The 20,057-nt window shown below is 44.1% G+C and overlaps 2 long non-coding RNA genes and 2 gene segments (V, D, J or C); 2 read left to right on the forward strand and 2 right to left on the reverse strand.

The window, feature by feature from the left end:
• Positions 1-20,057, forward strand: part of LOC101043507 (T cell receptor alpha chain MC.7.G5-like) — a 277,290-nt gene that overhangs the window by 138,902 nt on the left and 118,331 nt on the right.
• Positions 1-20,057, reverse strand: part of LOC120363888 (uncharacterized) — a 109,943-nt gene that overhangs the window by 39,501 nt on the left and 50,385 nt on the right. The window lies entirely within an intron of this gene.
• On the reverse strand, positions 5,177-19,814 carry LOC141583545 (uncharacterized). The gene is made up of 3 exons (XR_012516193.1): positions 19,727-19,814; positions 14,933-15,065; positions 5,177-6,475 (listed from the first exon to the last, which is right to left on the reverse strand). It is a non-coding gene; the product is annotated as an uncharacterized LOC141583545 (long non-coding RNA).
• Positions 10,107-20,057, forward strand: part of LOC141583543 (T cell receptor delta constant-like) — a 44,164-nt gene continuing 34,213 nt past the window's right edge. Inside the window, 2 exon segments of the C gene segment in view lie at positions 10,107-10,152; positions 10,305-10,595. Coding sequence covers positions 10,107-10,152; positions 10,305-10,595 — 337 coding nt within the window.

Raw genomic sequence — 20,057 nt, forward strand, 5'->3', positions numbered from 1 at the left:
AGTGAGTCCGGGGCCCTGACTTACCATACAGGGAGGCCCTGACTACAGTATGGACATTGGTCCCTTTGCACCGCTCCCTCGTGTGTATATACAAAGGCTGCTTTTTTTCATCTTGTTTGCCTTATAACATTTTTGACTTAGTCTCCACATACTTGAAACTTAAGAGTTTAACCTGTCAAAATCAGAGGAAAATTGACTGAATTGCATCTCCTTCACAAAAACACATTTTTCAACTGCCATGGCATTTTAGACTGTATTTTCCCTTTCTGCTAGTGTGACTTTCCCATGGCATTTCCCTGGATAAACATATAGTTTACGCCGTAATATTTATTAACGAGGAGTCCTCTGGGCAGATGGTGGCACTAGGAATTTCTGCTTGGCATTGGGTATGCTGTCCAGCTGAGTCACCAACCATGTTGTGAGTCAATGCAAACACAGCAGGTTTCAATAAAGGCAACAGTTATCTGAGCACACTGCAGCTGCGACTCAGCTCAGCCTCTAGGTCACCAATCTGGGATGTGAGCTGGTACCTTTTTTATTTTTATTTTTATTTATTTATTTATTTTAAGATGGGTCTCACCATGTTAGTCAGGCTAGTCTTGAACTCCCGACCTCAGGTGATACACCCGCCTTGGCCTCCAAAGTGCTTTGATTATAGGCGTGAGCCACCATGCCCGGCCACCTTTTTTTTTTTTTTTTTTTAAGACGGAGTCTCCCTCTATCACCCAAGTTAGAGTGCTTTGGCATGATCTCAGCTCACTGCAACCACCACCTCCGAGGTTCAAGCAATTCTCCTGCCTTAGCCTCCAGAGTAGCTGGTACTACAGGTGCGTGCCACCAGGCCCGGCCGATTTTTTTGTATTTTTAGTAGAGACAGGATTTCACCATGTTGAAATCAAGACCATTTTTTGCCAAGATGGTCTCAATCTCCTGACCTCGTGATCCACCCGCATTAGCCTCTCAAAGTGCTGGGATTACAGGTGTAAGCCACCACACCCAGCCTAAGCCAGCACATATTTTAAAAAGGTATTCTGACAGAGAGATGGTTGTCAGTGGAGTCTTCCAAAAATCTCTTTTCCTGGGTTCTTCTAGTCCATCTCTGTGGCATGCGCCATTCCCTATGCATCTTTTGTTAGACTACATCTCTGGTTTCTGACCACAGCCTGGACATGGCTGATGGGTTAGAGTGGTACCACATGCTTTGTCATGTACCGTGATCCCACTCATGATGTTATTCCAGTGGGATAGATGCTGAGACTGTTCACCATGCAAGAGTAATCTTGCTGCACATAATATTTTCCTTGCCCTCCTTTGGTAACTTCCCAAGTTCCCACAGTCACTACTCAGTTATGCATGTGTGCTAACTCTCAGAATACTTGGCAATTAAAGCCCTGCCAATTGGATAGCTCGTATTTCTATTCAATAATCTTTTCATTCACTCATACTAAACATTCATTACATAGCTCAATGTTAAGAGCCCTTTAACTTGTCATATACATGATGAATGTAACAGCACTTGCATTCTAAACCAGGCTTTCACAAGGCAGGACAGTGGTGATTATGAAACAACCACTCTGAACTGTGGCGTCTCTAACCATGGCGAATGTTATAAAGAAAGTGTATTTACTCTAGTCCTTCCCCACACCTGTCCCACATGCCACCAGACTCAATATAAACCCCACATGACCAGCAAGAATGCCTGAGGTGTGCAGGTCACTGCAACAGGATCGCAACAGATGCGTAGTAGGTGAGGTTTCCCAGACGTGACCAGGACACCGGTTTATAGTGGCCCAAGCTGCTGTAGGTCTAAGATCCCACTCAAATACTGTACTCACTTTCCCACTTAATGGTTTAGGAACTCTCTTCTTATAGCCCCCAAAGCTATACTCAGAAACACTTTTTTTTTTTTAATCTACACAGCTGCCTTCCCAAAAGTATCCTGCAACGATTCCGTGTTGCCCTTGCATTGTTTCCTTAGTTAGCTCTGACTCCATGTTTTGGCAGTCTTTCAGCCTCATTCCTTTTTCCTCCCAGTCTGTAATAAAGCTAAGCAAAAAGTAGTAGGTGTATTAGCTCAAGAATTGGGAGGTACCTGTGGAACTGTTGGGTGATACCAGTTTTTGTGTCAATCGGCTGTGGGAGCCCCTGGCACGGAGGGCCAGACCCACCACTCGTCTCCCAAGGGAATGAGGATAAGTCCCCATTCATCTGTCTTCTCCCCTCTTCTGGCATATAGACCCAGCCTACCAGATAGGAGCATCTCGCTGTCTCCCTCTGGAGGTGGAATGGGGGAGGATCTCACTCCCAGAGATGCCCCTACAGCTTTCTTCTCTCCCGTGGATTGAAGGATGAAGAGTTTATTTGCTCCCCCATAGCAAATGAAATGGGGAGTTTCCCTAGGGCTCTGGGAAGTGAGGGCCCATCCTTGTCACCACCCTGTGGTGCCCCAGGGGTAATCGGCCAACTGAAGGAATATAAGATCTGTAAAATAAAATCTTAATTCCACAGAAGTATGATTCCAGCTACAAAATTTGAGCTCCCTCTAAACACTAAACATTCTACATTTCCATAAATCCCACCACCAGAGGAGAAGAAAATAGCATTTATATTCTCTCTAACCCTGAGCTATCCCCTCCGCCTACTCCCAACCAAGAACCATGAGCAAAATTCTTTGCTCCATTTTAGAGAAGGAAAGTGGGAAGTGCATTTTCTTGCACGCAGGGACTACTACAAAGGGGGAGCGGCTCCTGTTCGGGCCCTTTTAAACTTAATTTTCCATCTGCTCCCAATCCAGGTTTTTAAAGTTTTTATCTCCATATTGGGATATTGTTGAATGGAAGTACACAATTACCATTGTTTTCTTTTTTATAAATGGGCTTCTACCAACAAAAACATAGGACTAGTCTATTGTTAGCCTGAAACCCTGTCTCATGGCTTCTCCATGTTCAACCTGAGGACCAGCAGACCCCCACAGACTTCCAGCAAGCAGAACAAATCAAAGAGGATTTCCAGAGACAGCAGTAACTTTCCATTCCACCCAATGCTCTCCCTGGGGCAGCAAATCTTCACTGTGAAATCTGCAATTCCAGGAGAGCAGACAGTAATCTCCCTCCCTCCAAAAGCAAGTGGCCATTTCAGGGAACTGGACACGTTTTCACTCCTATTGGTAGGTATCCTTGGATTATTATGGTCTGCCATGAGCCTGGTAATTATAAGACAAAAACAGAGGAAGGGAGGAAGGGAGGAAGGAGAAATGGAGAGAAGAAAAAAGAATGCAAAGTTGAAATACAGCAAGAACCCATTACTCTGTGAGTCCAGTGTGCTACAGGCTAGGTTCCATCTCTCACACACACACAGTGACGTCCCAGTGTAAGGAATCCCAGCTAGTGGGCTCCCCAGCTGAACTCTACCTCTCAAAAGGGAGCTGGATAGGACACAACTTCTATCTGAAAGGTCAGGGCAAAATTAGGAGGAGGAACCAAGAACACAGACTTAACCCATTTCATCTAGCATAGAAGGACCCAGAATGCCAGGTATGATAGCACCTAACTAAGCACCCACTAAGTGCCCAGCACTGTTGAAGGAGATCAAGGGAACAGGAAGATGGTTGATGCTGACCTAACCAGAGCTATGTGTCCTCTGGTTTGTAAGAAGTGAGCAATCACCAGGCAGGAGAGCTGTAGGGGGTCTGCACTGGTCATAGAGAAAGGACAAGGAGCAGAAGACTGGCAGACCCCTATGCCACAGCAGGCCCTATGGTCACAGGTGTCACCTCTACCTTGTTCCCTGAGTACGACAGTGTATAAACCTTTACTGTCCTGTAATTCTTTTTATTACACCGTGGTTTTCAACCCTGGCTGCACATCAGAATTACGTCAGGAAGTGTTTAAAATCCTGTTGCCCAGAACCCACTTCAGACTAGTAAAATCAGACTCTACAGGGGTGGCACCCAGGCTTCGGTAGTTCTGAAAACTCCCCAGGTGGTCCCAATGTGGGTCCAAGATTGAAAACCACTGCATGGAGGTAATTGTCCTAATTACCTCTCCAGCTTTTCTCTGCCTCCACATTCCTCTTATCTAAGCTGTTATATTGCCTTTTTATTTTTAGTTTGTTCTACTTCATCCTTTCAGTAGATAATTCTATAATACTCCATTAAACCTTTTATCTTGCTTTAACTTTGCTTTTTCTTATTTAATTTTCATTGCCCACTTTACTTACTCCATCTCCCCATTATGTTGGTTTTGTTTTGTGTTTTCTTTTACCCAGCATCAACATTTGCAGGGCACTTGATATGAACAGAGTACTACAGCAGACACTTAACTGCTGCTAAAAATCACATTTAATGCAGTAATATTTTCTGTTAGATCCTGCGCCATGGCTACACGCTCTTGTCTTGTGAGAGGTTGGCATTTTGGCCAAGTATATCCTTCTTCCTGGGAAGTAGCTGCATTGGTTGTATAAATGTAAGATCCAAAACAAGTATAATACAATAAAAAACAAAAGCAGCATTCACAAATATGAGGGAAAGCATTAGCAGCAGTCTAAAGCTAAACAGCAACATCACCCCTGCCAAGCTATTGGCCTCATTGTAGGAGGAAGATGCTGCCATGTGCAGCAAAAAGAAAAAGGACCTAACCTGCGTGCACACCTAGTGAGGCTGTTCTCTGGGGACAGGGCATTTGCTGATTTAGGCTCATTTCCTCAAGGTCTGCAAGCAAGCCCAAGAGTACACAGGCTGCTCGCAGAGACACTGAAGGTTTGGATGTGGAAGAAAGGGACAAGAGACTGTCCGGGAGGGAGAATGCTTCAGTCCTCCAGGGAAGCTTTGGGGGAGATCTGCCCTCTTGTCGTCCTACAGCTCAGCTGAGAGCAGCCCTGGAGCCTCAGAACCACAGGCCCTGCAGTTCCCTGGGTCTGGCAAGCCCCTGAGAGACCAAATCACTGTCCTCCCCAAAAGAGCCAGCCCAGCACTAAGAATACCATACAAGCCAGCGGAGCCTTGCCAAATAGATGAATGAATGAATGAATGATTCCTCTGATGAAATTGTCCCAGGGAGAGCTTGTGGGAAGACTGAAAAGGAAGGTGGTTCCCACACTGGTACCCCAGTCCTTGATACTCTGATGTGGTTCTTCAATTTCTCTATCTTCCTTTTACCTTGATTTATTTATTATATCAATCTATTTATTTATTTTAGGAATCAAGCCAGACACCTTGTTGGAGCAACAACAGCTAGAGACATTTGTTCCTTTTAGAAGAAGCAAAATTTTCCAGTGCCAATTGACAGGGGAGAAGATGAATAATTACACTATGTGCTGGTAGAGAGGACCCGAGATGGCTTCCTGATTCTTGTACATCAACAAGGAGACTTCTATGGTCCTGGTCTCCAGCACACCTTTCTTGGTAGAGTTGAGAATTCAAGCAGCCAATTCTTCCTGAAGATTCTCAGAGCCACACTGGGAAAGCAGGGGACTCACAAGTGCTTCCCTATCCAACGTGACTCTCCTGGGCCTCTAGGTAAGTCACACACTGAAGCCCACCCTTCCCATCTTCCACCCTCGTCAGATAATCTAGGTTAGTGCAGGTCTAACTTAGATTACAAGGTGTGTTCTTGTGCGTAATTTCATGACCACCAACAACCACATGGGACAACGCTATCCCCATTTATTGTCCAGGAAACTGAGGCCTGGTGTGGTGAGTGACTTGCACATGAGAGGAGGAGTCAGGTGTAAACTCAGATTCCTGAATCTAAATTCAGTGGTCTCCACTGCAGCATAGCTGCCTCTTGAAATCCAGAGTGGGGGCAGTGTGGAAAGGGGATCCCCAAGTTCCCAGGCCTCTTCCGGCCCAGTATTCTATGTAAACTTTTTCTCTTCCAGGTTTGTCTGAGCAGAGGTAGGGTGACCCCGCCTCCTGTTCCTCAACAGTCTGTGCAAATTCAAAGAAATGGAGTGTGAATTCAAGGAACTCATTTGAAGAACAGGAAAAGCAACTCTCTGCTTGAGGTTCTGGGGAAATGCAGGTTGAAACATGGATCTGAAGACTCGCTGAGGTCCCTTGCACCCTCAGCTCTTCCGTTCTGTTACCAGTGAGGCCCCAAACACAGCTTTCTCCATCACTCTTCAATCTGTTTGTTGATTGATTTGTCTGGTGCTCCCAACCAGCACTGTGGCCCTGAAAATGAAATAAATTACATCAACTTTACAGCCATTCATCGCTAGCCATCTGATGCAGATAGAAAGGTAGGAAGCACCCGAGGCAGTTTGCATATCAGGGTCAGCAGTTCCTTTCTTAACCCTCCTCTGTCTGGCAAGGCTAAGGGAGCAGACATTCCTATAATGACCTGGCCTGTCTTTAGAGCTGCAGCCCTAAGAGCTAGCATCCTTCCTGTGGCTATGATCTTGGCACTGCGCTCCTTCCTGCTCTTCTTTTGCTCCTGTGTGTAGTGGACCGCAATATGCTTTCAGATCTGACATCCTGTGGACAGAAGAAATTATTTCACTTCGATAAGAATTTTTGAAGACCAGTATGGGTTCAGTGAGTGCTTTGGGGGGGTTACACCAGAGATAAGAACAGACTAAATAACTAACGGGAGGCAGCATTTACAAATCATACAACACAATATGCAATGGCAGCTTCTGAGTTTCTGCAGAGGAGGGGCTGAAGATAGCAACCTGGTTGGAAGATGCCTCAGGAACTTACCTTAAGGCTGTATTTTCATGGCACATAAGATTGGGAAAGACATCAAAGAATGGGAAACCTTCCATTCTGGAGAGATGGAGATTATGAGGGAGAATTGATAAAGACCCCAAAACCACTCTTGCCTCTCCTACTGACTGTTCCAGTCTCAGGTATTGCTATTTGTATGACAAGGAGAAAATTAATATCATTAAGCAATGAGCCAAGTGTTTACAAGTATAATTTCATTTATTTCTCACAGAAATTCTATGAGTTATAGTCTCCCATTTTACAGAGTATAAAAAAATTAGTTTTTCCTAGAAATCACATGAAAGGACAGATATCCCCTTGATATCTGGGCCAAGGAGGCTATGGCATAATTGCCGGCCTTGACGTGAAGGAGTGACTGAGCACAAAGAGCCTGCACAGGGCCAGAGGACAGCTGGATCCTAGGGCAGAGCCCTGGCGGCTGTTTCTACCTTCCACCTGGGCACCCCGAGACAGGCTGTGTTTTTGTTTAAATTCCATCTTACCCTGCCACAGGCCCAGGCCAAGCTGACTGTTCCTGACCCGGTGAAGCACTAGCCACACTCCAGCCCAGCTCCCACCACATCATCGCCTGCCCTCTCCTGTACTGTCTCCTCCCTCTGGCTTTGATTTATTGTTCACACCAGCTCTCTCTCTCTTAGTCAGGCCTAGAGGAAGGTTGTTTTTGGCCATTAACAATAAATTCTTAAAATTACCTCTAACCAGTGGAAGATATAAATCACAGTCGTAAACATAATACACATTCTTGGGCCTTTTCAGAATGACTTCCTGAGTAATTTGAGAGAATTCAACAATAATTATCTAGAAAGACAGGGTTATTTGAGCCCTGCTAACTGCTCTTTTGATATTAATGCAGCTTTAAGCCCTCTGTATTCCTTTCTGCCTCAAGGCTCTTTTCATGGGTGTCCTCATTTGTTACACAGAATGTTATTTCCCTACCCATGCCCATACCTGTTTCAGGCAGGGTCGCAGCAGGAGACAGAGCACTCTAGGGGGTGATTAGAGAGAGTTTAACGAATGAGAGTTTTACAAAGGTGTGAACAGGTGTTACGCATTGAACTGTGTCTCCCAAGGAAAGACATGCTGAAGACTTAGCTCCCACTACCTTAGAATGTGACCTTATTTGGAAATAGGGTCACTGCAGATGTAATTAGTTTAAATGAGTTCATATTGGAGTATGGTGAGCCCCTAATGTAATATGACTGGTATTCTGTAAGACAGGCAAGTGAAGACAAAGACACACTGGAGAGAAAACCACAGTGTAGACGAAGACGGGAGTGACACAGCTGCGCACCCAGCCAAAGACCATCAGAGTTTCCAGCAAACCACCAGAATCTAGGAAGAGGTGAGGAAGGCTTCCCCTATGGGTTTCAGAGGGTGCATGGCCCAGCTGACACCTTGATTTCAGACTTCCAGAACTGTGAGACAACTGTGAGACAATACATTTATGTTGTTTTAAACCACCAGTTTGTGACACTTTGTTAAGGCCGCTATAGGAAGTTAATACGGAAGGGTTACGGGAGACCAAAAAGAAGGTGGTGAACCACCCAAGGCTGGCAACAAAGAACTGCTGCCAGGCCAGACCTGAAGCGCGTAGGGGAGGAGGCTTTACGGAAACCTGCAGCTGTGGAAGAGGAACTGTAGCTTCCAGTGGAAGAAGGTGAGTGAATGAATTCATTCCTCCTTCCCTCCAGTCTCCTGAAGGTGTCCCCACTGGCCAAACCAAATGGGATGGAGAAGCAGGTGGATGCTGCCAATTAAGGTCAGGCCTCTAGAGCAAGAAGTAGAGTGGATGTGCAGGGGCAAACAGACTCAGTCTCAACTGCAACGCCACTTTCTCTTCAGGGAAGCCCTCCCTGACCTCCTAACCAAACCTGGCCTCTGAAACATGCTCTAATAATCCTTCTGCTTCTGCAGAATACTTACAGCTGCAATGGAGGAATGAATTATGCAAATCATTAAGTGATGACTGACTCTCATACTAGAACACAAGCTCCATGAGAGAAAAGACCGTGTCTGCCATTCGTAGTGAATCCTCAGGGTCTGGCACGTACTAAGAATGACCAGGTTTATAGGATGTGCCAAGAACTAGGCAGCCCGATAGAAAAAGGTCAAGTATTTCAGTCCAAACAGATTGACCTTAGCAACTTTCAAAGAGCTATAGACAGCAGACACCATTATGTTCTGCCGGGGGAGGGGGCTGCAGAGGATACAATTTATAACATCGAAGAAGGTGACCACCTTGAGTACTTGTTAACAGTCCTCCAAGGGCAATAGGTGGGATGGGCAGTTGTGCAAGGTGAGGTGAGGCAAGGGTGGGTGGGAGAGCAACTACCATGGTGTCAAGAAACCTGAGCTGCTCCTCTCTGGATTTTTTTCAGGGCAGTCAGGTCCTAGCCACACTGGGGAACTTAAGAAAGCTTAGGTGGGTCTTTCCTCAACTAACCTGGGAATGTAATGGTAATGTAAGTCCTGCACCCACCCTCCAATATGGAATGCCACCTTTGCTCCTGCCTTTTTGCCTACCAGTGACCCTCTTCCCAGCTTCTGCTGCGCTCTCTCATTCCCATTATTAATTTACCTATTTGATTTCAGAATTTCAAAGATTGACCTTTAAACTCAAAGGTGTAGGTCCCCAAAATCCAACTACTTCCCTCTTTTGAAGTTCATGTAAATTTAGCCTGTCATAAGTTGGGATGTAGTGATGGTTTCTAAGTTTTTACAATACTTTCCTTTGTGTAATTTAATATAGGTAACCTAAGAACCCTTCAGAAAAGAAGATAGATGAGCTCAATAAAGAGCAGGAAACTCTGGTTCACATTTGGAAGACAATGTTTCATTGGATTGCCCTTTAACACATGGGTAAATCACCCTGATCCAACTTTGCCTAGAGGGAGTTTGCAGTAAACACAACAATCATTACATCTTCAGAGTCTTTGTGCACATACTATCGATCTCCTCATTTGATGGTTCTTTTGATTACAACTGTAAATGTCAATCATTCTTCTTGGTATTAACTGTTAACATCACCACAAAGTGTCTAACATGAATATCTCATTTGAAACTGGAACAGCAATATCAAATTTAATATCTAGGACAGGAGGCAGAAACCTTGTCATCAATTAAATAACCTGCCTTAACCTCCTCTCCTTTGGCCTAACTTACCTGAACCACACTATCGGTCTTAAAGGTGGTACTGTCATCCCACTAACAAGCAGCAGGCCCTGCGAGCCTCCTGTGATCAGCTAGACTTCTCTGGGGAATGAAACAGCTGCTGATTAGGGACTGACTTCCTCAGTCACAAGTGTGTCACAAGCGTGTCAGCTCAGAGGAGGGGCCGGCCAGAAGGTGGTTGGGAGGCAGAGCTGCCCCTGAGTGAGCCATGGAGAGGATCTGCACCCTCATCCATCTCTCCCTCTTCTGGGCAGGTAAGGCTGACCCTGGAACTTTAGCCAGACGAGACTCAGCAGCAAAGAAGCATCAAGGCTCCCAGGATGTGGTACTCATGGACTGCGCCCCTTACTCAATGACCTCAGCCCCCAGCCCTCACTGAGGTCTCCTCTTGTGTCTTTTCTTTCAGGAGCCATGTCAGCCATTGAGTTGGTGCCTGAACACCAAACAGTGACTGTGTCATTGGGGGACCCTGCTACCCTCAGGTGCTCCATGAAGGGAGAAGCAATCACTAACTATTACATCAACTGGTACAGGAAGACCCAAGGTAACACAATGACTTTCATATACCGAGAAAAGGACATCTATGGCCCTGGTTTCAAGGATCGTTTCCAAGGTGAAATTGATCCTGAAAAGGACCAGGCTGTACTTGAGATTCTTGCAGCATCAGAGAGAGATGAAGGGTCTTACTACTGTGCCAGTGACGACCACCCTGCTGCAGCTCTACTTCTGAGCAGCTCAAAAACCATTGCCATCCATGTAGAGCAGCAGCTCCAACAAGTTCATGATCTTCTCTTGAATAAATAATTTAGGAAATGGGGACCAGAGAAAGCTAGTATTCCTACCTTTCTTTCAGGCTCACTCACTCAGCTTGCCCATGCTCTCCCATGGTGCTCAGATAGGCAGCCGCCAGTGAAACAGAAGAGAGGAGAGATGGAGCCAAAAAAATGAATTGTAGCATCTACAGTAACAATTTTCTTGGAGCCTCATAAAAGGTTTGCCCACAGAGCTACAGTGCTTAGAGTATAGCATAGATTAAGGAGGCACCTTGCAATGTACAACTATGGGTGACATCCAGTTTCTCCCCAGCCACATGCTTCTGAATCTACACATTCTAGAGGAAGAGGACTGGCAATACAGGGAGGCTTGTCTCCCTCCTTCAGATCAAATATGTACACTACCTGTCATCTTACCCAATGTGGAAGGAAAGGCTCCATATCTAGCATGCTGTATTGTTTTGATGATTACTGACTGGATATTTTGTTTTGTTTTGTTTTGTCTTGTCTTGTCTTGTTTGTGAGACAGGGCTCTTGCTCGATCACCCAGGTTAGAGTACAATGGCATGATCATAGCTCACTGCAGCCTCGTACTCCTGGGCCCGAGCTGGAGAAGGTATTTTGCCCTCCCTTTCTTCTCTAGCTGTTTACGTCCACATGTGCTAGAAACAAAACACTGAAAAATTGCTTCAACTCGCACGTCCTTATCCTTCTATGGACAGCTCAATTTAATACTACACTTTACTCTTGAACAATGTGATTTTCCAGATTTAGATGATTGACAGGGCTGTCTACTCCAAGGCTGAACCTGTGGCAGAAATCAGGCTTCCTTCTGTCCTTACCTAGAAAATCTACCACTCACCTTATTAAATAGCCTTATAAGAACTTGTAGCGATAGATATTTTCAGTAACTTGATTATGGTGATGGTTTCACAGATGTACAGGCATATCAAATTCATTAGATTAGGCACTCTAAATGTGCACAGTTTATTTCACATCAAGTATACCTCAATACAGTTGTAAAAATATTTTTTAAACCCAAATTTGATTTTTTAGCTTCACTGGACTACTTCAGGCAATATCTAAAGAAAACATTCTTCAACGAACCCCTCTAGTCAAATATCCCATCTTCCACAGAAGTACAAAGAGGCTGACAGGGCTTGCCACACCTTACTTGGTTTCAGTCAAGGCTTTTCGTTGTTTTACCAAGGGTCTTCCCAATCCTGTCTCCTCTCATGATTCTACCTGACCTTTCACATATATATAATACACATTTTATACATACACATTATATATATATGTTACAATGTGTCATTGTTCCATGCATTTTAGTTATGACTGCCCCCATGAGCGCTTATCATTTATCTCCCCAAACAGCTATATTCTAAACCTTCAGAAAAATCTCTCTTCTCCACTCTTCATCCCAAACCCACCCACTCTGACCTGATGCCTGGTCCCAACAGAGGCCTAGAACCTGAGTTCTGCCTCTGCCCCACCCCACTGGGCAGCTTCTTTGGTTGAATGATCTGTAAGACCCTGGATATTGGCTCTGCCCTTGGTCAAAGTCAGGTCCCCAAATTCCCATCCAGATACCGTACTCTGAGCCCCATGATCTAGAAAGGGGTTTGGACCCAGCCTTCCCAGGACATATTTAAACAGAGGGTCTATCATGACTCGTCAAGCCCACTGCCTGCCACTCAGATTTAATTCTCCTTCTTTGAACAAATAATAAGCAGGAAGGTGGAGTGCATCTCCAACATGAAGAGGATACAATTCTTCTCCCGGTTTGAAATCATGATTTTGGAAAAAGAATGACATCTGGAAAGCTGGTCATGCAGATGTCAAAATTGTGGAGCCATGCTTTATAAGGCCTACAATATGGATTCCTAGCAAGACCCCCAGTGTCTCTCTCTAACAGAGACTGCGAAGAATGTCTCTAAGGAGAAGGAGGGGAAGAATGTCTGGACAAATCCATAAAACTGTATGTCTGCTGTAATAATAGCTAATATCTGTTGAGTGTTTACTATATGTCAGGCAGCATTCTAAGCACTCAACGTGTATTATATGACTAATCTTCACAACAACTCTAGTATTCATTTTCTATTCTTGTCCTCATTTTACAAAATAGAACCCCAAAGCACAGAAAACCTAAAATACTTGCCCAAAGTAGCACAGTTAGTAAGGGAGGGTGACAGATTTGAGACTCTGGATGCTGCACCAGAGGATACAGCATGTAATTTGGGGAAATGGACCCATAGAGAAGACCACCTTCAGGATGTGTCAGAAGCAAGAGACAACAGGGGCTGTGTCTTCACCACCAAACCTGTTCAAACTGATGTTCTGTGACCATTTGTCAAAAAAACTGAGACAACAGAGCAGTGGTCCCAAATGACTCTCAAATGTTTTCTGAGATTTGTGATCCTGACATAAGCTTCATACTGTCTTCTAAAATCATCTGCATCTCTTCATCTGTGAAATTAGGATAATAAGAGTTCTATCTTCACTGTGTTGTAAAATATATAATTATAGAAACTAAATAAATTGCATTGCATATAGTAGCTATTTAATAAATGTTACCTGTTATAAGAAAAAGCAAAGTGCAAGGAAGAATAATTGAGAAGAAAGTGAACTAAATTACTGAGCACCAACAAAATGCAGCCACTTTACAGGTATGGACTCATTTTTCCTATGACAACTCAGTGAGGCCATTGTTATCCTTTCTGTTTTACAAGTGAGGATCCTGAGCCTCAGAGAGGCTAGACAGCTTGCTTACAGAAACAGAGCCAGGAGCTGGGTCTGACTGGAAGTCTAAATGTCCTGGCTGGGGTACTGGGCTGGGAGCTGTGGAATGTAATAAAGAAATATCTTACCTACAGCAACATCTCAAGTAAAGGATAGCTAGGAACAGGTATGGGAAGTCCAATCATCTTTGCTCATGCAGAAGTTGCTTTTGACTCCTTGGCTAGTTTCCAGAAGGATAAGAGGTGAGGTCTTCAACTCCTTCCCCTTGTCTCCTCTCCCCTGCTTTAAAACACTAATTGCAGTTTCAGCTTCCAGGCTGTTCTCCCAAGATGGCTCACTCCCCTGACTGAAGAAAGGCAGCTGCTCCCCAGCCCACTGCCACTCACACTCCTGACCACCACCCCTACTAGGTCAGCAGCTTTTCTCCCAAGCTACACCATGAGAAACTTGAGAGACAGGCCCACATATGCCCTCCTTCTGATGCTTGTCAAAGGTAGTCTCTTGTTGGACTCCCTAAGGCTCTCTGTGGGTGCTCATGGATTCACTACATTTTCCTCTCCTTCTCAGGGGCCTGACTGGAGTGGCAACTTTAGGGGTCCAGGACTGGCATAATGAGAGCTAGAAAAATTCCCTGGGTTTCCGTCAGGTCCATAGAGTTGGTGACTTTACCACCCATATATATCTTCACTGTCAGACAAAGTGTGCAAGTTTGTCTCTTCCATTGTCACTGACTTATCACTTATACGGAGGCAGCAATGGGGCTCGAGATCTGAGAGCCACAAGTCTCTGCATTCAAAAGTGAGCATACGGGTACCAGAAAACACTGCAGTGGATTAAGGTGCAGGAGCCACTGTGTAAAGATTAGAAATTAATTTCTAACCAAATTTCTCTGCTTTAGTTAGGGTCTTCGTCCACTGCAATATCTGAGACAATACATGCTCAAGAATAAATTTTCCATACTGACAAGGTAAACAAACTCAGGCTCCTTTCCTACTCTTCAATTCAACACATTACCCGAAAATATTAATTGAAATGATACGACTATACAGCTTTTTTTTTTTGTCAGAGCACTTTATTTATTCTTCCAGCAAGTACCTCTCTCATATCTGCTTCAGTTTTCTCCAGATAATTTATCACTATTTGGCGTGCTACATATTTTACTTGTTTATTTTTTGATGTCTGGCTCTCCACTGGAATACAAGGTCCTTGGTGGCAGGGATGAGTTTTTGTCTGTTTTGTTCATTGCTTTCACTCCAGCACTTAGAATAACTTTGGCCCATACCAGACACTCAATAAATATATTAAATGAATGAGTGAATGAAGTAAGTATGAGTGAGTGCTACGTACCCTGCATTGAGCTGGATGCCAGGGACACAGTGGTGTACAAGGCTGGAGCGGACTCTGCCCTCTGAGAGGCTTTCTCCAAGCCTCGTCTACCTCCTAAAAAAAATGCTACTGACCGTAACAAGATGTTCTGAAGAGTTGATTACAGAGTACTCTGGAACACCAGATAACTTACTCTGGGAGAGCAGACATCGAGGCTCCTAAGTACACTGGATGTTAGGAGGGGCAAAAAGAAGAGAATAGCAGATTTTCTCCTTTCTCCACCTTTTCTCTTTTGAGTCCCAAGGCCCCAGGCCCTGAGTCTGAGGCTGTCAAAGAAAAAGCCAAACATTTCTATTTTATTTCACAAAGGAATTTTGCAAACCTTCTCTCCAAACAGGCTTGCGGGGGCATGCTATTTCACAATGAAAAGCCACGATAACACATTTTCCTAAACAAGGGAGCGATTCCTAACTCCCTCGCACTTTATCACCACCACCACCACCAAATGATTTTGGTATTCTTCAAGAATGCAGAATCCACAGGGTCTTTTTGGGCTTTTTAGCAATTTACACCTATACAAACATGTATGTCTATGAGTGGTAATAGTGAATAGCCAAGTGCTAGAAGCACTGCAGGGGTTCTCCGAAGGCACGTCCTGGATGCTCCCAGGCTCCAAGGCAGCAGCCTGCCAGAGGAACAGCATGCCACCCAGCGAGCTCGACTTCATCGGAAAAAGCCCCAGCGATGGGGCAAAGGAAGTCAAGACAACATGCAGTTGCTTGTATTCATTTAAATAAAGCCAGGTTCTCAAACTCTCTGTTTAAATAAGAAATCGAACAGTCATCAGTTTTCTTTTTACCTGCATGCATATGGGAGGATAGGGAAAGTTTACATTATCCTTCTGGCTTAAGGACAAAATTGCATAAGTATTTATAACTTTCAGAAAAAGAAATGTCAGTCTAAATATATTACTAGGGCAACAAATTATTAGGGAAAAAAAAACCCCAAAGTACAGACTTTTGGAAATCAAAGTGCTTTCATAGAATATAGCAGCATTCATTCAGTAACAATTTATTAAGTACCTCATATGCACCAGACGCTTTTCTAGACACAATGGAAGCACAGCTCTCAGAATCTCAGGAGCTGATATTTTAGTGGAAATAAACATAAAATAAAATAAGTAAAATATATGTCAGATGGAGATAATTGCCACGGAGAGGAGTAAAACAGGCGAGGAGAGAGAGAGGGTTGTCGGCGGGCTTGGAGAAATTACAATTTTAAATCAGGTTGTCAAGAAAGGATACAATGAGAAGGTGACATTTCAGCAAAGACCTGCGTGCAGGCAGGGAGCCCAATATTTGGAGTGTGGATGCTTGCTGGACTCTCCCTGTTAGAAATAACATTTTCATGCATATTTTAAGACACATACCAGCTTTTCTATAGGTTGGAGGGGATAAGGAATCATTTTTTTCTTTCTTATCTTGCTAAGAGCTCTTTCACAAGTAGTTCACACTTTCGTTTTTCAAAACCAAGCAATGAAATGCCATTAATTAGCACAAAGTGTGTTGGGGAGTGGACGGGAGGGTTTGGCAAGGAAGCAGTCCTGAAAAGACCAAACCTTACACCATGAACAGGAAGATGACAGCACCGATTACTGACATATGGAAAAATGAAATGAGGCGTGGCATTTTGAGCTCTTTGCCTTGATTCTCTCCCTTCTCACGTGACCACATCCTGTGGATTGATGAGTGTTTCCTCCCCAGCCATCGAGGTAAAAATGCACAGTGGGTGATGCATTTCTTTCACTGGTCCCCAGATGACTCTACTCTAGCAGCCCCGGAAAAGAATCTGCAGCCTCATGCATACCTGCAGGTTGATGTGCCTCCCAAAAACCGTCTCACTCCATTGTGAAGCTGAAATAAAGCATGTGTTCACCTCAGTGAGGTTCTTGGTTTTCCTCTTCTGGCTTCTCCAATAAGCCAGTCATAGAGAAACCTGAGGGCTACAGAGCCACTATGGAGAAGGCTGAAGAGCCTTTACCATCCCCAGCTGAGCTTTAGGGATTCATCCTCCTTGGCTTCTGGGTGTGCTGGGACCACAGGGCCCAGGGTAGGCCCTAGAGTCAGTTTCCTCCGTTACCTGCCATCTGACAGGAGTGAGAATTTTTACTCTGAGGCAGTGAGAAGGAAAGTCAGAGCCCCAAGGACAGTACCAAGGAGACAGCAGCCTGAGTGTATGTTGTCATAAGCTCTGTCACAGCCAAGGCCTCCTCATGCATAAAGACCTCACTGTGTTTGCATAACACCTGTGTTAAATCAGGAGCGCTCAATAAAGGATTAACTGCCTCAGTCGTCTAAAGAGATGAAGAAGGGTTTTATGCACCAAGTTCATAAGTTAAGGACACAAGAAACCAAAAAGGCCAGTATAGCTGCCTCTGTAAGCTGAAATTAGAGAACTGACACAATAACAATAACCCAGCTCTATAGTAAGATTCAATGTAAGATATTTGAGTTCATAGAAAGTCCATTTCTCGGCATCAAAACCATCATCATGCTTTCTGTATGGAGGATATCCATCCCCACATATGTGCACTCAGAATGTCACAACAACGAGACACCAATTATCATCAGGCTCAACCTCTTTGGCTGAAGATGTAGAAACTGATGAAGGAAGAAATTCAATGACTTTTCCACATCACGCAACATAGTGCAGACAGGTAAAGTGATATACTATATTTCTGCCCCTTTCCTCCAATGTCCCAGAAGCAAGGGCTGAGAAAAGACAGAAAAGGGAAATCACGTGATCATGCCAAAGTGAAAGAAAAATGGCAATGGAGTGTTCTCCAAGTTCCAGACAACTACCTCCTATCATCTCCTCCACACTTGGAGATCTGTGAAAACTTTCTCATTGTTTTAACAAAAGGTCTCATGGCACAATTTAAATAGGCAGTTTTCCTCTCTTAAGTAGGTGGCAATGTGGTGCAGGTAGGTAAAGTGATATACAAAAATAAATAGGCTTAATCATTCACAAAAATATTAATGTGTGTCAAATTTCAAAACAGTAAACTACAAATTGCCCCTAACTTTGGCAAGGTCCTTTCACTTACCTTAAAATGAACACGTTTACGAATTTGGACTATAAACTACATATACATTTTTATAAGCTAATTCTTTTAGTAGTGAAAAGAGCATAGGCTCTGGAATCAGAAAAAAATTGAATCACAACCCCTCACTTACTAGTTCTGGGACCTTGAAAAATGTTGCTTTAATTTTTCTAAACCTCTATTCCCTCATCCATAAAATAAGGATAATAATGTCATAGAGTTATTATAAGGATTAAATTAAATAATTGCTAGTAAGTTCCAGTGACTACAACAGCAGAGGTACTCAGTATTGCTAACTCCGTTCCTCTCAGCACTCGATGGTCTGCAGTGGCGTGGATTCACCCTTGCTCCAGACGGAAGGAGACAGAAAAGGAAAGACAGAAAACCTAGAATGGGTGAGAACATGACCAAGGACCATTAGCGTTTTTTCAAACCACGAAATCTCAAGTGCCTATCAGCACGTTTTCCATTTAAAAATGCCTCATCAGGAATGTTCTTCCCACGCAACCTCTCTAAATCCTTTCCCTGCACTAATGACAGTGAAGGTCCCAAAGGCGAGATCATCACTGGGAGGGTCTAGCTCCCCAACAAAAGACGGTGTCCTCATTGCCCTTCATTTGCACAGATACAGGTGACACAGCTCAGTGTCAGCTTCACCAATAGTAACGGAGTCTCGCTCTGTCACCCAGGTCAAAGTGCAGAGGCACGGCCACAGCTCATTGCAGCCTCAACCTCCTGGGCTGAAGTGATCCTCTCACCTCAGCCTCCTGAGTAGCTGGGACTACAGTGTGCAGCACCATGCCTGGCTCATTCTTTAATTTTTTATACAGACAAGGTCTTGCTATATTACTCAGGCTGGACTTAAATTCCTGAGCTCAAGTGATCCTGCTGCTTCAGCCTCCCAAAGTCCTAGGATTACAGGTGTGAGCCCCCATGCCCTGCATGAATGAATTTTTTACATCAAACCTTCTCCGAAAAACTTGGTTCAGATATCTGAGATAAGAGCTGGACAAGGCGGGTCTCAGGCTTTAGAAAGTACAGCCATACCTAACTTTATGGATGCTCTCCCACAGGGCCTCCCTAGTCTTTAGGACACATTTAATGCATGCATCCATTTAGGAATAGAGATCTTCTCTCATCCTTAAAACGGAAGCTATAATATTAATTACTGACCTGTGATGAGTCAGCTGTCCAGCCTCATTCTGCCCATGCTGTCTACATGGAGTTAGTTTTCATTGTAATACTTGGCCAAGAAAACCAAGTTTTCCTAAATGAGTTCCAAGGATAAACAGCCTCATTTCAGTCCTCTGGCTTCTTCCACTAAAGAATTACAGGGACCTGATCTAGGGAAACTGGTAGGGGAAAGACAGGGAATGAGAGCCTCTGTCTTGCCAGAAATGCATGTTCTGATGGGGAAAGATAGTTCAGGATATCTGTGCCAAATCGCACACTGGAAAGAAGCTGTCTGAGATCTGAGGAAACTTCCACCTGCTAAAAAGAGCTAGCAGTCTGCTGGAAACAAAACATTTCATTTAGATGTCAGAACTCTTAGTCTTCACTTTGTGTGTGACTGTAGACAAGTCATTTAACCTATTTGCACCTTAGATTCTCATCTGTACAGTAAAGAGTTCACGTTAGATTATCTTTAAGTTTCCTTTAGCACTAACAAGCTATAGGTCTCTGCCCAGCAAGAAAGAGAAGCAAGCCATCATGGGACAAAGGAGATCAAATCTGACAGATTCCTGAGATTTAGGAAGTACAGATTCCTGCCTAGCTGATTCCTTTATGTGACCCAGTAAGGATAAAATCGTAAAAAGGAACTAAATGAAATACACTCATGATTAATCAAAGGGGATTGAAAGTCATGGCTAACCTCATACCTACCTTGCATCGCCTCCAGCTCACCTCCCTTGAGACACTCCTCTTCCTCTTTAATGCCTCATCATGATTCTCAAAAACTATGATCACTCAAGGTTGAAGCTTTTAATCTCCCACGTATAAAAGGATATGCAAATAGAGTTGAGTTTCCTGTTGAGTCTCTGCCAAGGTCTTAGCCTGGCAGTTCTGGGAAAAGAGCCAAAGACCTCATATTTCTTGGCTGTTAACATTCTCCCATCTGTGCTCAAGTCAGCAACCTGGGCTTCAGGCTGTGGTTTGTCTTTAGACTTAAACTTTCCCAAGTTCTCTGAAGGAACCCTTTGGAATGTTCCTGCAA

Source organism: Saimiri boliviensis, chromosome 2 (assembly GCF_048565385.1).
Source record: "Saimiri boliviensis isolate mSaiBol1 chromosome 2, mSaiBol1.pri, whole genome shotgun sequence".
Classification (NCBI taxonomy): Eukaryota; Metazoa; Chordata; class Mammalia; order Primates; family Cebidae; genus Saimiri; species Saimiri boliviensis.